Here is a 16,698-nt window from a genome sequence, read left to right on the forward strand (position 1 = left end):
TAAGTGCAGGTCATACGCTCCCTCTGAATACGTCCCTGCCCTGTGTACGCACATACTACTACCATGGTCGAGTGACTTGGTGGATTATATATATAAAAGCAGCCGGAACCGCAAAGAACAATGAAAGGACAACGTGGCTCACACGTGCACAGACGACAGCGACTCAGGTGAGGAGTTGGGGGCGGGCACATGAGCAGGCAGTGCGTACTGAACGATGATTGTGTGTTGGTTTGTAGCGTGCATTGTTGCAATATTACTTTTCTTGGTGGTTTATTACATCACGGATTTTGCAAATGTTCAATTTTGTCCCTCTGCTTAAAAAACATTAAAAAAGCGTCGTGATTATGTGCCGAATGCTATGCCGCGGGTTGGTATGCAGCATGTAAAAGTTTGTTTGTCTCGGATAATTTGCCTTTTACTTTTACACGAAGACAATTTCCTGTTAGATTGGCTTTTGCGATGACAATTAATAAGGTACAGGGCCAAACTTTCAACACCATATGCATGTATCTGCCAAAACAAGTTTTCAGTCACGGACAATAATTGTATGTTGCTCTCTCCAGAGTTCCATCTTTTCATTCACTTACTGTTGTATCCTGAAACCCACCCCTTTTAGACTACTATGTCTTTCAGCCATCAATAAATAATTATGGGGCGTATGCCTGCAGGAATACATGCAGCGAGCGAGCGAGGCAGAGAGAGAGCGACACACACCCACACATACAGGCGCACACGACAGAGAGGGAGGGCTGGACGCATATGAATAATAATACTTCATTACATTGATATAGCGGTGTTCTCAGTATTCAAGAGCTATCCACACAGGGAGGAACTGTGAACCGAACCCACAATCTTCCACAGTCTCCTCACTGCAAAGCAGCAGCACTACCACTGCGCCACAAGGCAGTTAAAGAATGCACCAGGCTTGATTTTGTTTTCACTTCTGTTTACAGCGATTGGGTCGTAGATAACATTGTTGCAATGTTACTTTTCTTGGTGGCTTATTACATTATACGGATGTTTCACATGTTCATTTTTTTCCCTGTGCTTAAATGACACTAAAAAAGTGTTTCTCAACTGTGACTCCGGAACATCTCAGTATGCAAGCTATATTAAGCGTCAACAACCAAGACTCGCTACACCTTAATCTACAAGTACTGACACTTATCCCTACCGACGAAGTAACTTTCACCAGCATGCCTTCTTCGTCACAGACGATCCCGCTCTCAGTCACGGACAATTGTATGTTGCTCTCTCCAGAGGTCTATCTTTTCATTCACTCACAGTGGTATCCACAAACCCACGCCATTTGGACAACTCTGTCGTACAAGAAGTGTTCACCCATCAATACACAATTATGCGGCGTTGGCTAGTATATTTAAAAGAAAGATAAATTTAGAACTCAATAGAAAATATAAGATTTTAAAATATACTGCAGGATAGGCCAAGAAATACTACATAAACACAGTCTTGAGACAAAAAGTTATAAATTAAGGGTGTGTAGATAAATGGAAAAGGGAAAAATCGAAAAAAAAAGAAGTTCAGTAGAAAAAGACATTTAATTAGATAGAAAATTAAACAAGCAATTACCTGCACATCTTTTTTTACATATAGCAGGACATCCCTGGGATCCGTTGCATTGTCTGGACGTAATTTAAGTGGTCGAAATATGCAGCATAGAGTAAAGATGATGATGTACAAAATATACGCAAGCATCAGGAAGCGAAAGTAATGTCTTGCATATATCATCCACTTTAACTTAACGAGCTGCTTAACTGGAGCAATTTCCAGAATTGTACGAGCCTATTAAAAGAGAATTGAAAAACCAAGGAGTAGAATATGAATATGCACAGGCTGAAAAAGCAGGTATCATTAAACAGCATTGTCTTCTGTAAATAGATCAAAGATGTATGGTGCCATGTGTTGCCTCTTCATACACTTTTTACAAAAAAGTTTTATAGGGGCAGGAATAGAAAGCAAGTTTCACTAATTTGTTCAATGCCCAGACTACTACTACTCTGAAGTATCACTAGTTGCAGAGCTCAGCATCTGAAAGTTTTCATACTACCAACTTAAAAGATGACATTTTATTGTTTTTAACAAGGAATATAAATTATACAAAAACTTGATTATACGATTACATGGATAACTGATTACATTTTTTGATGTAGGACATTAAAGGTCTTAACACACCTATTTTAGTTAAATGTAATAACTGTGACACATTGTGCTCACATAAAGGGGGACAACTATAAACACTAAATATTTTGCTTAAGAAAACAAAACCAGACAGGGCTGCACTTGTCACCAATACTATTTGTCATTGCTATTGAACCTCTTTCTATCCATATTGGTAAGACATTTAGGAGATCCTAAAGGACAGACTTGAAAAGAAAGTACCTCTATATGCAGAAGATAAGGTACTTATACTACCAGATCATATTTATCATTAATAAGTTAATTATTTATATTGTATCAATTCCGTAAAATGTCCTGGTTCAAGATTAACTTGAATAGGACCTTATTATTCCCAGTCAATATTGATCAGTCTTCTTTTACTGTCTTGATCAAAAAATGAAAAACCTAATTAAACTTAATTTTAGAACCTGATATGTTTAGCAGGATGTTAATAGATGGGCATTAACATCAGCTTACATTAACTATGATAATAATAACAATAATAATATCAAGTACAATTTTAACACAAATGTAACTACATTCATTTGGAATTCAAAAAAGTCATGGATTTAAAGAATCAATGCCACAAAGATAGACATGATAGTGGATATGGCACTACCTAACTTCCAGATGGATTCTCGGATGTTTCACTATTAAAATTGGTGCATTGATAGCTTCAGAGACATATAGAAGTTGAAAATTGTGATAGTGGACAGAATATTGATTTGTTTTGTTTGGAATTAATTTCTTTTACAATGTGTTTAAACTAATCTATTTCTATAGGTATGCATTATTTAATTTGTAAAGCTTTAAATGTACCTTATTTTACTTGTGGCCAAAAGGGACACCACTGAGCCCCAAACCCCGAGACACAACTAAACCACACCACTCAGGGTTCAAATACAGAGTGTTTTTATTTTACAAAATACCTTTGACAGGCCCCAAATCAAACACAGTCCCCGACACAATTCCTTACTCTTGTCACCTCTGCTCTCTACCAGCAAGTGTTGTCCACCACCTCCTGACTCTAACTCCCTTTAGGTCTACCGGGACAAGTTGGAGCTCCACAACACAGGGATCTCCCAAACAGGTCCCAAATAATGCTGTGGATGTAGAAACTGGATCCTGGCACAAGAGCACTGCCACCTACCATAGTGGGGGATTAACTGTCCCTGGTATAAAAACTCTCCCTGTCCATCCATTAGTCCTTTTTCCCAAGTGGAAACTAGTAACCATCCCAAATGGGCTGCACCTCCATTGAGGCTGCTCTTCCATCTTGGCCTCGCGGCTGGGAAACACTTTCCTCTCTGTCCCAGTTGGAATGCTTGTACATCCATTATGGAATCTACACTGTAAACAATTCTGTAAGCCTGCACTTAGTGTAGAACACTACACAAAAATAAATTGAATTGAGCTTAAACTTTAAGCTCTGCATAAGAAACAATGCAAAATTCTATCACAATTTTTTTCCTGGCATTGTTTCTGATTATTACATACTATAACACTTAATTATTCCTTTCCAAAAACAAGACAAAACAAAATACATAAAATTAAGGTACCTCTCTTTTTTTACTACAGATGATCTGTTCCAGGACTGAGTTGTCCTCTGCCCAAGAGTCAATTTCTGAAAGGTCATAGAGACAAGATGACCGTGGTCCCAAAAGACACTGATTTATTCGACGCTTGTTCACTATATACTGAAAGATCTAAAAGATAAGACTGAACTTTAACATCATGTTGTACCCAACTTTTCCAGTAGCTCCTCCATATTTGATTGCCTTTAAAAATAGTTGCACATTTAAGACTTAAAGGGTTATTTTTTATGTTTTTTACAGCAGTGCCTCACTGTATTATGCAAAATATTAGAATGACTTGTTTAGTTGGATGAAAAAAGGATTACCAGCTCTTGGTTCTGAAAAAAAGAAAAAACTTAAAGCAGCAGTTCAAATTTTGTGAATGGAAACTGTAGTAGCTTTGCCCACTTCTTCATCATGGCCATAGCTAAACATACATCTATTCAATTATAATTGATAATTATCACACTGGTTATTTTACTTGCATATAACAGGTATTTTCTCGTTCAGCAAGACATGTATTTTAGCAACACCATTATTAGGTACTTATTTATTTGTGGGTAATTTCCACATAAACGTTTACATAAATATATTTTTCTATTTGGATAATAAAATGGGTTCCTGCCTTGTGCCCTGTGTTGGCTGGGATTGGCTCCAGCAGAACCCCGTGACCCTGTGTTCGGATTCAGCGGGTTGGAAAATGGATGGATGGATGGATGGATAATAAAATGTTCTTTCTCAGTTATGACACTTCTAGATACATTTTATCAGTATAGTAATTCAGTACTTGGAAGTTGGGTGGATTTTAGACTATGGAATGCTATTGTGTTCTACCCATGATTACACATATTTCCACTTTGTTTTCCATCTACCGTATTCATTTAAAATCTTTATCTTTTTATGTTATGTCAAGTAGAGCATTAGCCTATATTGAAAGAGTGGGTACAAAGACAACAATCAGATCTTCTATCTATTCATAGAAGTCATCCTTTGACTAGGAAACATGTTTTCATACTGTGGAAGGAAAGTCATGCCTGCAGGGAGAATAACCAAATTCTGCACAGTAGACTCCAAAGTCTCAGAATCTCATTTCTCTGACAGGTGAAAATATAAACTGTGAACAATTACTGAAACAATGTACTGATATAAACTGACAAAAATCAAATCCAAATCACACCAACCTCCAAGTTACCCTCAGCTGCAGCGAGTTTGAAAGGAGTCAATCCTTTATCGTTCTGGATGAGATCCAATGGAATTCTACTGTTTTCGTTCATGTCATAGGTCATGATTAAGTCATATATATGGCAGGAGCTAATCTTGTTTGTTTGAAAGATCAGAATATGCAGCACTGTATTACCTGACACAGAAGAAGGAAAAATAGTGTTTGTTAAATATAATATGAAGCAGTGACAAGTTAAGCAAATATAACATAGTCTCTAATACCTCAAAACTTGCTCAAAATAAAATGATAAAAATATACATATATGAAGAGTAACAAAACTTTTTTCAGCCTGAACCCAAAAGGAGTATGCTGCGATGCTGATTTTGTAAGTTGGCAAGGATTAACTCCTGTGTACTAAAATACTTTAATTACAAGTTTCAAGCATTTGTGGTTTATAGTGTACTAGCCAACCCGCGGCATAGCATACGCCGCATAATTATTTATTGATGGGTGAATACTTCCTGAACGACACAGTTGTCCAAATGGGGTGGGTTTGAGGATATGACTGTGAGTGAATGAAAGGATGGAACTCTGGAGAGAGCAACATACAATTGTCTGTGACTGAACACTGGCTTTGGCAGATATAGACATATCGTTTTGAAAGTTTGTCCTTGTGCCTTATTAATTGTCATTGCAAAGGACAATCTTAACAGGAAATTGTCTGCGTGTAAAAGTAAAAGGCAAATTTGAATGTGATGGGGTCAGGGATATCTGGGGAATAAGGACAGTTTGTGAGGTAGGAGCTGCGATAGTTTTACACTCCAGCACATTGCGGTGAATGCTGGTAACAGTCAGTCTAGTGCCATCACAGAGACTTCTTGCTGGCATGAGGTTTTTGAGAAGCATGATGACTGAACCTATTTTAATTTTGAGTTTATGCGGAGGCATGCCAGTAGGAGTAAGACTGTTAAGAAATTCTTCGGGGAATGAAACTTGATCTGCAAGATCGTCTGTGACGATGGAGTCAACACTAGTGAAAGTTACTTTGTCGGTAGGGATAAGTTTCAGTACTTGTTCATTAAGGTGTAGCGAGTCTTCGTTGGTAACGCTTAATACTGAGTTGTTCCAGAGTCACAGTTGAGAAGTCGATGTCACCATATAGTTGTTGAACGGGATCAGAAATAAAAGGAAAACAATGTGACGGTAATGGACGTGGGAGGAGGGTTAGAGTTGGCGGGCGGGGCGCTGTCTTGCGTGCGTGCGTATCCCATGGTCGGGCAACTTAGTGGATTATATATAGAAAAGCAGCCAGAACCGAAAAGAACAATGAAAAGTCAACGTGGCTCAGAGGTGCATGTGGACTGTAGCAGAGGTGAAAGCGACTGAGGCGGTGTTTGGTGAGGTGTTGCGTGCCTCGAGAGCGAGGGTGGACTTGGGAGGAGGGTTAGAGTTGGCTTGCGGGGCTCTGTCGTGCGTATCCCATGACACAGGAGGAGGGTTAGAGTTGGTGGGCGGGGCTCTGTCGTGCGTATCCCATGACACAGGAGGAGGGTTAGAGTTGGTGGGCGGGGCTCTGTCGTGCGTATCCCATGGTCTTAGAGTTGGTGGGCGGGGCTCTGTGAGTTGGTGGGCGTGGCTCTGTTGTACGTATCCCATGGTCTCTGTCTTGCGTGCCATGGTCCGCTGCTTAGTGAATTGTTGGTGGGCGTGGCTCTGTCTTGCGTGCGTCTTGCTTGCCATGGACTTAGTGAATTATATCTATAGATGCTCTTGTTCCTAAAGGAAGTCAAAATGGATGTCAAAAATAACAAGACCTAATACTGTATGATCTCTGAATTTCTAATTCTAAAGAAAAGAATGCCTTTAGAGATTCATCTAGGTGAAACTTCATATGGCACAATCAAGATGGGCTTGCTGATTGTTCAGAACAATGACTGACTACATTCGTTGTTCCAAGGAGACTTTCAAACTAATGAATTTACACTGAGAGAAGCTTATGAAACATTTAATTACTGGGGATAAAATTTCCTTCCTCTTTATAACCCAGAGTCCTAACAGCAATCAAAATAATTGAAACATGGTCTGTCTCTAACACCAACATATATTTCAAGACTCAGACACTGCACAGTTTTCTGCGATGTTGAGGATGTATTTCATATTGATTACATGTCTCAAAATGACCTCAAATCAGGTGTTAAGATGCACTTGCTTTGGTGTTTGTGACCGTCACTAATTTAAATCAGCAAGGAAAGATGTTATTCATCCCTTCTGTTTGATGACAATGTCCATGACCATACTGTTGTAAAGGCTGCCCTGTGAATCTCAAGGAGATGTCAAATCCACCCTTTACTTCAGACCAGCCCCTATGCGACTACCATGTTTTCCCGAATTTCAAGGGCTTCCTAAATGGGATTTGTTATGCTAATGATGAAAACATCAACATGGCAACAACAAGAGAATGGCTGCATAAGAAATCGAAATTTTTTATACTGAGTGTCATAGAAAAGTTGTTTTTTTTGTCATTACAACAGTGTGTTAGTGTTCATGGAGATGGTATAAATAAAACTGGTGGTGGATTTTAGGAGACCCAGGCCCCTCATGGACCCCGTGATCATCAGAGATGACTGTGTGCAGAGGGTGCAGACCTATAAATACCTGGGAGTGCAGCTGGACGATAAATTGGACTGGACTGCCAATACTGATTCTCTGTGTAAGAAAGGACAGAGCCGCCTGTACTTCCTTAGAAGACTGGCATCCTTCAACATCTGCAGTAAGATGCTGCAGATGTTCTATCAGATGGTTGTGGCGAGTGCCCTCTTCTACGCAGTGGTGTGCTGGGGAGGCAGCATTAAGAAGAAGGATGCCTCACGCCTGGACAAACTGGTGAGGAAGGCAGGCTATATTGTTGGCATAGAGCTGGACGGTTTGACATCCGTAGCAGAGCAACGGGCACTCAGCAGGCTCCTATCAATTATGGAGAATCCACTACATCCATTAAACAGTGTCATCTCCAGACAGAGGAGTAGTTTCAGCGACAGACTGCTGTCACTGTCCTGCTCCACTGACAGACTGAGAAGATCATTCCTCCCCCAAACTATGCGACTCTTCAATTCCACCAGAGGGGGTAAACGTTGAACATTATTCAAGTTATTGTCTGTTTTTTACCTGCATTTTTTTATTACTCTTTAATTTAATATTTTTTGCTGCTGGAGTATGTGAATTTCCCCCTGGGATTAATAAAGTATCTATCTATCTATCTATCTATCTATCTATCTATCTATCTATCTATCTATCTATCTATCTATCTATCTATCTATCTATCTATCTATCTATCTATCTATCTATCTATCTATCTATCTATCTATCTATCTATCTATCTATCTATCTATCTAAAAGGCTTTACTGTTGTGTTTCATAATAGTTTTATAGGGTCATTATGTGTAGAGAGTATGGTGAAATTCTTACTAACATGTGTTAATCAATGTGAAACATGTTACCATTCTCTGGCACCATGCTTAGAGACTTTAACAAAACTTTTGATCAGTACCTGTGAACAGTTTATCATCATTTCACTCACTTCCTTATCCTGAAAAGGGTTGCAGCAACGTGATTAGTTGTGCTGACTAGGAAATTGTGTCCTCAGCAACATCTTCCAAATCCACCTATAGAATTCCAAAACAATCCCCGCCATATTGAAATACCTAATTTCTCCAGTGTGCACCACTGGATCTTTTCCAAGTGGGCTATGTCTAGTAAACCTACCCTGGGAGGTACCATGGGAACATTCTACTATATGCTCAAACCACCTCAACTGTCTCCTTTCAAACTGGAGAAACAACAGTATAACTCCTATGCCCTTGCATATTACTGAGCTCTTCACTTTGTTGCCCTGGCAGGAATCTCATTATGAGTGCTTGTACTCATGATCTCATTCTTTTGTTTGTGATCACAGGTCAGGATGGTTAAAACTGTTTGGTAAAATGAAAGCTTCATCTACATGGTACAGTATAACATTTGCAAAAGTCTTCCCTCCCTTATGAACATGACATACATCAACTGTTCATCTCTTACCACTTTCAGGGAGAGGCCTATGACATCATATTTGGAGGTGCTGACTTTTATTGCAACCACATCATACTTCTGCAAACATTTACAAAGTAAGCTGGAGCTTATAGTCACATGAAGATAAAAAGGACAAAATCATTTATAACCAGAACAGATACAATTCTCAGATTTCTAGACTGCATATTCTCCAGTCATGAGCTACATCCCGTTTATGAAAATCATGATCAGGAGGGGTGAAAAGATTCACCCTTGGTGGAGTCCAATATACTCACTAAATGAAGTTGACTGAATGCAAAATATGTTAACACAACTCTTGCTCTGCAAATATGGCACAAAGCAGGGGACCTGGAGCCGCATACTCTTGAATAAAATTCTACAAGACGCTACCAGGTATAAACTTTTAAACTTTTCCCATTTCTCCCACACAAAACAAATGCAGAAAGAATTGGTAGATATTCATCATTGTCAAAAACCTGTGCAAAAATAAAGAGCTGGTCCACAGTTCAACAGCACAGATCTGAGATTTAACTATTGGAAGGTTTAGTGTGCCCAGTTTCATCCTGTTTGTGTCTGTCACCTGACTGTTATCTTTAATTTCTAGGTGGTACAGTCATATGAAAAAGTTTGGAACCCCTCTCAGCCTGCATAATAACAAAAAAGATAACAGTGGTATGTCTTTCATTTCCTAGGAACATCTGAGTACTGGGGTGTTTTCTGAACAAAGATTTTTAGTAAAGCAGTATTTAGTTGTATGAAATTAAATCAAAAAACTGGCTGTGCAAAAATCTGGGTACCCTTGTAATTTTGCTGATTTGAATGAATGTAACTGCTCAATACTGATTACTTGAAACACCAAATTGGTTGGATTAGCTTGTTAAGCCTTGAAGTTCATAGACATGTGTGTGTCCAATCAAGAGAAAAGGTATTTAAGGTGGTCAATTGCAAGTTGTGCTTCCCTTTGACTCTCCTGTGAGTGACAGTATGGGATCCTCAAAGCAACTCTCAAAAGATCTCAAAACAAGATTTTTCAGTATCATGGTTTAGGGGAAGGCTACAAAAAGCTATCTCAGAGGTTTAAACTGCCAGTTTCAACTGTAAGGAATGTAATCAGGAAATGGAAGGCCACAGGCACAGTTGCTGTTAAACCCAGCAGGTCTGGCAGGCCAAGAAAAATACAGGAGCAGCATATGCGCAGGATTATGAGAATGGTTACAGACAACCCACAGATCACCTCCAAAGACCTGCAAGAACATCTTGCTGCAGATGGTGTATATGTACATCGTTCTACAATTCAGCCTAAATTTGCACAAAGAACATCTGTATGGCAGGGTGATGAGAAAGAAGCCCTTTCTGCACTCACGCCACAAACAGTCGCTTGTTGTATGCAAATGCTCATTTAGACAAGCCAGATTCATTTTGGAACAAAGTGCTTTGGACTGATGAGACAAAAATTTTGTTATTTGGTCGTAACAAAAAGCGCTTTGCATGGCGGAAGAAGAACACCACATTCCAAGATAAACACCTGCTAACTACTGTCAAATTTGGTTGAGGTTCCATCATGCTGTGGGGCTCGTTCAGGGACTGGGAGCCTTGTTAAAGTCGAGGGTCGGATGAATTCAACCCAATATCAACAAATTCTTCAGGATAATGTTCAAGCATCAGTCACAAAGTTATGCAAGGGATGGATATTCCAACAAGACAATGACCTAAAATAAAGTCTGAAATCTACAAAGGCATTCATGCAGAGGGAGAAGCACAAAGTTCTGGAATGGCCGTCACAGTCCCCTGACTTGAATATCATCAAAAATCTGTGGGATGATTTGAGGCAGGCTGTCCATGCTCGGCAGCCATCAAATTTAACAGAACTGGAGAGATTTTGTATGGAAGAATGGTCAAAAATACCTCCATCCAGAATCCAGACACTCATCAAAGGCTATAGGAGCCGTCTAAAAGCTGTTATATTTGCAAAAGGAGGCTCAACTAAGTATTGATGTAATATCTCTGTTAGGGTGCCCAAATTTATGCACCTGTCTAATTTTGTTATGATGCATATTGCATATTTTCTGTTAATCAAATAAACTTAATGTCACTACTGAAATACTACTGTTTGCATAAGGCATGTCATATATTAAAAGGAAGTTGCTACTTTGAAAGCTCAGCCAATGAAAAACAAAAATCCAATGAATTAAGAGGGGTTCCCAAACTTTTTCATATGATTGTAAGTACACATTGTGGGTTAATGTGATTTTTCAAACTGAAATGTATCAAATTACGTGATCACCTAATTACCAGCTGCTTTCAAGGCAACACTACTCTGTGGTAAAGTGAAATTTGCAGTCTGTGGCAGTGTCCAGGTTTTAACAAAAAAACAGTGCTCAGGCTTTGTGTTTGGGGTAAGTATAGGTGCACAGTAGCATAGCCAAGCAGTTCTGGAGTGTTGATGACAAAATTGGCTAGACATGCATTCATAGTTCAGCCAGTGGCTACAGTTCAGCCAGTTTCCTCATTAATGGCATGGGGTTTGTAATTAGGCACCTTTACCCAGTGAAGTATAAAAGGAATCTCACATGGCAAGGCTGTCCTTGATTTAACAGAAATAATAATGAGGGTCAAGCCCTTCACCACACCCAGGTCACAATCCTAGGAGATGGTATAAGTGTTCTAAACACATCATTGTTTTTGTGTGATACAAATTTGAAAATCACAAAAAAAAAAATAATGTATGCAAAGTAATTTGTTTTTAATATAAAGTAATTGAAAAAAATTATCTATTCCATAGATGGAAAGAATCAGAGTCAAACAGGAAATGTGAGTATAACTCTATAACCCACCATGTCGGTCTTGAGCCCTTATGTCTGCCCCATTCTCAATCAGTAAACGAACAATTTCTTCATTTCCTGTGCAGGCCGCAAATGACAAAATGTGTTCACCTGGAATTTGACAAAGGTAAAAAAAACCAAAAACATAACTAAGAAAGTGACAACTATGATGAAAATAAAATACAAGTCCCAAAGGTCTAATTAAGTTCTGACCTTAATTTAAAAATGCCAAATAAATTTTACTTTATAGTTTTTCAGGACTAGCTAAAATTATCACTTGGTCTAATGAACAATCAGAATTTCATGTTAATTTTGAAGAATAAATACTCTGAATAACAGTGTGTGTTATTTGGATAAACAATAGTAAACAGTTTAAAAGTTTTCATAATGAATGATTTGATACATCTACAGTATATAATTTCATTTTTTTATATTAGGTTATTTTCAAAAATGCATAGGAGCATAGTAATCGATAATCCTGACCCACATCTCCAGTAGACTGGATTTGAAGTTTTGTTTTTTTATTTTTTATTTTTTGACATACTCCAGTTTCTTGCCCACATCCCAAGGTCTTGCATATTAGTATAACTTGTGACTCTAAACTGATTATTGATATGATTGTGGGTGTGTGACTGTAATATGTGATGAATGAGTACCCTACCCAGAGTTGATTCCTGCCCTACATCTCTAAGGACAAGATTCTACAGCACTTCAGGTGAATTAAGAGGATTCAGAATATTAAGAGGTGGTTTATTTCCCTTATTTATTGAAGTGTATGTATGTTACAAAATTCATATACGAAATCCAGGCATTTGTTACGTGAACTTGTTTATTGCGATTAAGGTTCAAAGAGCAGATTTTAAATTGAAATTAATTAAGTTATAATTTTTGTCTCAACATTAGTCCATTGTATTTTCAACAGACAATGCATCAAATAATTTATTTTTAGGTGGTAAACTAAATTTACAGGCATTTTTTAACTTGCTTAAAAAATAGACTGAAATTTACAATCATTTTAGCTGCTAAAGTATGACTGCAAGTGTTCCAGAAAAGCTACTTATGTTCTAAAACTTTCAGATGTGTTTGTTATGTGCTGTGTTTCATGTTTTCATTTAATTTAGAATTTGCATCCTCCTATAGTCTGAGATCTTTGAATGGTTCCACATAAACTGTTGTATTTAAGCATTTAATGCAGCCGGGGTAAAACCTGCCAATATAATAATTTTTGACTTAATTGAGTGATTATGGTGATTAACAGGACAGTTTATGTTATGTAGTTAAATTGGAAACCTGGATATTTATTAAAAAAATAAGAATCTCAGTGATATTAGGAGAACTTAGCTGTTAGTAACAAAAAAAGGTTGATAGACTGATATATATATATATATATATATATATATATATATATATATATATATATATATATATATATATATATATATACTAGCAAAATACAGCGGAGAAGTAGTGTGTTAAAGAGGTTATGTAAACATATATATACATATACATATATATACATATCTACATATATACATATATATACATATCCACATATACACATATCTACATATACATACTGTATATATACATATATATATACATATACACATCCACATATATATACATATATATATACACATATCAACATATATATACACATACATATACACACATACATACATATACAGTACATATATACATATACACATACATACATAGTGCGTTGTAACACGGGCTGTGATTGTTACATGGGAGGGAGACGACAAATCACAGCTTCCCACTTTCTAATCGGGCCTGTGATTGGTGCTTTGACTGATGCCCAGATCCCACAGTATCTCCCCTTAGGAGAGGCGTTAGGCAAGTGTAATTGAATAGCGGTGCTGCAAGTTTAGCTTTACACCTGTTTTTAAGGCTTATTGACTGAAAGGGGCTTTCATAAAAAAAGTTAGGGCTTTGCTACAGGATACACCCTCCGCAAGTTAAGGAAGTAAAAATAAAGGTATATATTTCTGTTTTATTTAAACCTTTTAAGTTTGTATGCGGGCGGTATGGTGGTGCAGTGAAAGGTGCCAGTTAGGAGACCCGGGTTCGCTTCCCTGCATGGAGTTTGAATGTTCTCCCCGTGTCTGTGTGGGTTTCCTCCGGGTACTCCGGTTTCCTCCCACAGTCCAAAGACATGCAGGTTAGGTGCATTGGCGATTCTAAATTGTCCCTGGTGTGTGGGTGTGTGTGGGTGTGTGCGCCCTGCGGTGGGATATATTTGGGATGTATTTAGGATATAGCGGGTTGGATAATGGATGGATGGACATTTGTATGCATAGCCCCATTTGCCCGTTTTCATTTTTTTTCTTTCTTCAGTAATATTTCAGCAAACCTGGAGCTTGTCAGTTCAAATCCTGGTACTGACACCACTGTGTGACCCTGAGGAAGTCACTTCACCTGCCTGTGCTGCAAAAAACAAAAGTAATGTAACAAATTGTACCTCAGATGTTGCAAGTTGCTGGAATAAAGGCATAAGTCAAATAGATAAATATGTATTATATACATAAGAACTATTCATTTGTTTTCAGTTAAGTCATCTGCAGCAATCCTTTATAAATGAGGGTTTCTCCTTTTTAGATAGTGCAAACTGTTTCTTCTTCATTGAGGTTTTCTCTTGGAGAGCTTTTTTCATTTCATTGAAAATTAAAGCAGCAGCTGCCAAAATATGTAGCTTTCTTATAAATATTTCAACATTGTGTAAAATAACTTTATAAAAAATAATATAAAAGGTTTAAATACTGGTTATCCTTTTACACTAAAATATTACTAAAGAGATACAAAAAAAGTAAAATGCATATGTTGTTTTTCTTTAAGGAGATTAAATATTACTGAAGAAAGAAAAAAAAAAACTAAAACAGCCAAATGGGGCTATGCATACGAACTTAAAAGGTTTAAATAAAACAGAAATATATACCTTTATTTTTACTTCCTTAACTTGTGGAGGGTGTATCCTGTAGCAAAGCCCTAACTCTTTTCGTGAAAGCCTGTTTCAGTCAATAAGTCTTAAAAACAGGTGTAAAGATATTGACAATAAGCTACGCAAACCCACCAAGACATGGAATCGTTTAAAGGAAGGCGCGAGTCGAAAAACACCATCCCATACTATTAGTTAGTGTTGTTAAATGTCAGTTCTGAGTGTGTCTCGTTTCATTGTCCCGTTTGCTGTTTGTATGTGTATCAGATGATGGAAGGAGACCACAGCCGCAAACCTGGAAAACACCTGTTCACAATCAATTACTGCCATCGCAGGACTATTTAAGCCAGCAGGAGGAGAAAGAGAGAAGAGAGGAGAAAAGGAGATTTTTCACATTCATGACCACGAGCCATCTGTACCTGTTATATTCCACATCGCGCATTTCCGTCCAGTTTGTTTTTCTATCTGCCTGACTTGCTTCAAGAACCTCATCACGAGAGACCCCGGGGTCGGAATTAATCATCCACCACGCACCAAGGATTCACGGTGAGGCTGCTCCATTTTGTCCGGGGAAAATCAAACGACTCATTTTTCGCTAGTTCAGTCAACCACATTCAGGACAGTTTTTTATAACCGGCCTCAAGTTCACATTCATTTCCGTATCTCATACAATTTTTGTTATTCGTGTTGTGTGTTTATATGTTACAGGGGCAAGGGAGGGTTTTTGTTGTATTTATATTTGGTGGTGTCTTGTTGTTGCTGGGGTGGAGGGATATTTATATTTATATCTGTTTTCTATTTTTTGCATGTCTTGTTTCATTTAATACATTTAATCGGTTTAATTTTACATCCTGCTTTTGTGTACTTATATTTACACCATCAATTGTGGGGAAAAGTTTAATTGGTTAGAAGTACGGCTTGATAGTTAGATTCTTTCTCAGTAAATTATACAGGCCACAGGTCTTGGAGGTGTAGTTGCCGGCTGGGTAAAGGGGTCGGGCGTTACATAAGTGGTGCCCTCTCTGAGGAATCTTAATAATAAATACTATCGCTGTCTACCTTTAAACATTTCCCAATTAATATGTCTATAGTGCGTGCCGAGCAGGACAACACCATTGCTTTGCCACGGTGTGATTATGGAGTAGCCGGGGTGCGGCATGTCACGGTCAGAGCGTGTTCAGCGGTGCGGGAGGTGAAGGATTCTTTGCAGTCGCTGTACCTCGAAGATCACCATGGACCTGAGGAGGAATGCCTGGAGGATGTCTCGCCTCTGGAAGATCTGGCGCAACAACTGACCTGGCTGGATGAGAAAGTCCGCGAGGTTGCTGAAAGTGCGCTCGGGTGCGAAGATGCCTTGCGGACTCGCATCAGCAGCTCCCAGGAGGAAATAAAAGAATACATCAATGAGCAAGTTCAACTCCTGGGGCGGGAAATCGTGTTGTGCCTCCAGAGGCGAGATCAATGCTGGCAAGAAACTCTTCAGGGGGAGGTCCGAAGGAGTCTCCAGAAGTTACGTCCGTCACTCCGTCATTCAACGCCGTACGGGTCTCGTGGGCAGGTGTGAATACATCAATCGGCCCTCTGTTCCTGGGGTGCGCCTTTCCTTTCCCAAGTTGGGGGCTCCTTATAACATCGATGATGTCCTCAACTTTGTGGAGGATGGGGAAGCGTATCTGTCTGTTAACCCTTTAACCCCAGAAGAGCTTATGGGTGTGATGGGCATCCCTCTCGGGGCCGGTGCGGAGCTGGTGGCTGACGGCCAAGAAGAATATTAAAGACTGGGGATCCTTTCGTCAATCATTCCTCGTGGCTTTTCATCCGGAAGATTATGAATCTGAACTGGAGGACAAGCTGCGATCCATGGTGGAACTGCCTTCGCAATCCATCAGGGACTTCGCATACGAATATCGGGCTTTGTTTTTGAGGTGGCGGCCGGCTATGTCT

At 38.8% G+C, this 16,698-nt stretch overlaps 1 protein-coding gene across 2 annotated transcripts in view; it reads right to left on the bottom strand.

The window, feature by feature from the left end:
* The window catches only part of LOC114657963 (transient receptor potential cation channel subfamily V member 6-like), a 109,424-nt gene that overhangs the window by 45,957 nt on the left and 46,769 nt on the right, over nt 1-16,698 (bottom strand). The window contains exons 6-9 of one of the 2 annotated variants that reach the window (XM_028809954.2): nt 11,811-11,909; nt 4,934-5,109; nt 3,738-3,884; nt 1,591-1,803 (exon numbers count right to left, since the gene is read on the bottom strand). In XM_028809954.2, coding sequence (XP_028665787.1) covers nt 1,591-1,803; nt 3,738-3,884; nt 4,934-5,109; nt 11,811-11,909 — 635 coding nt within the window. The remainder of the gene's footprint in view (nt 1-1,590; nt 1,804-3,737; nt 3,885-4,933; nt 5,110-11,810; nt 11,910-16,698) is intronic. The other variant, XM_051932088.1, reaches the window with a different exon arrangement.

Source organism: Erpetoichthys calabaricus, chromosome 9 (genome assembly GCF_900747795.2).
Source record: "Erpetoichthys calabaricus chromosome 9, fErpCal1.3, whole genome shotgun sequence".
Taxonomy (NCBI): domain Eukaryota; kingdom Metazoa; phylum Chordata; class Cladistia; order Polypteriformes; family Polypteridae; genus Erpetoichthys; species Erpetoichthys calabaricus.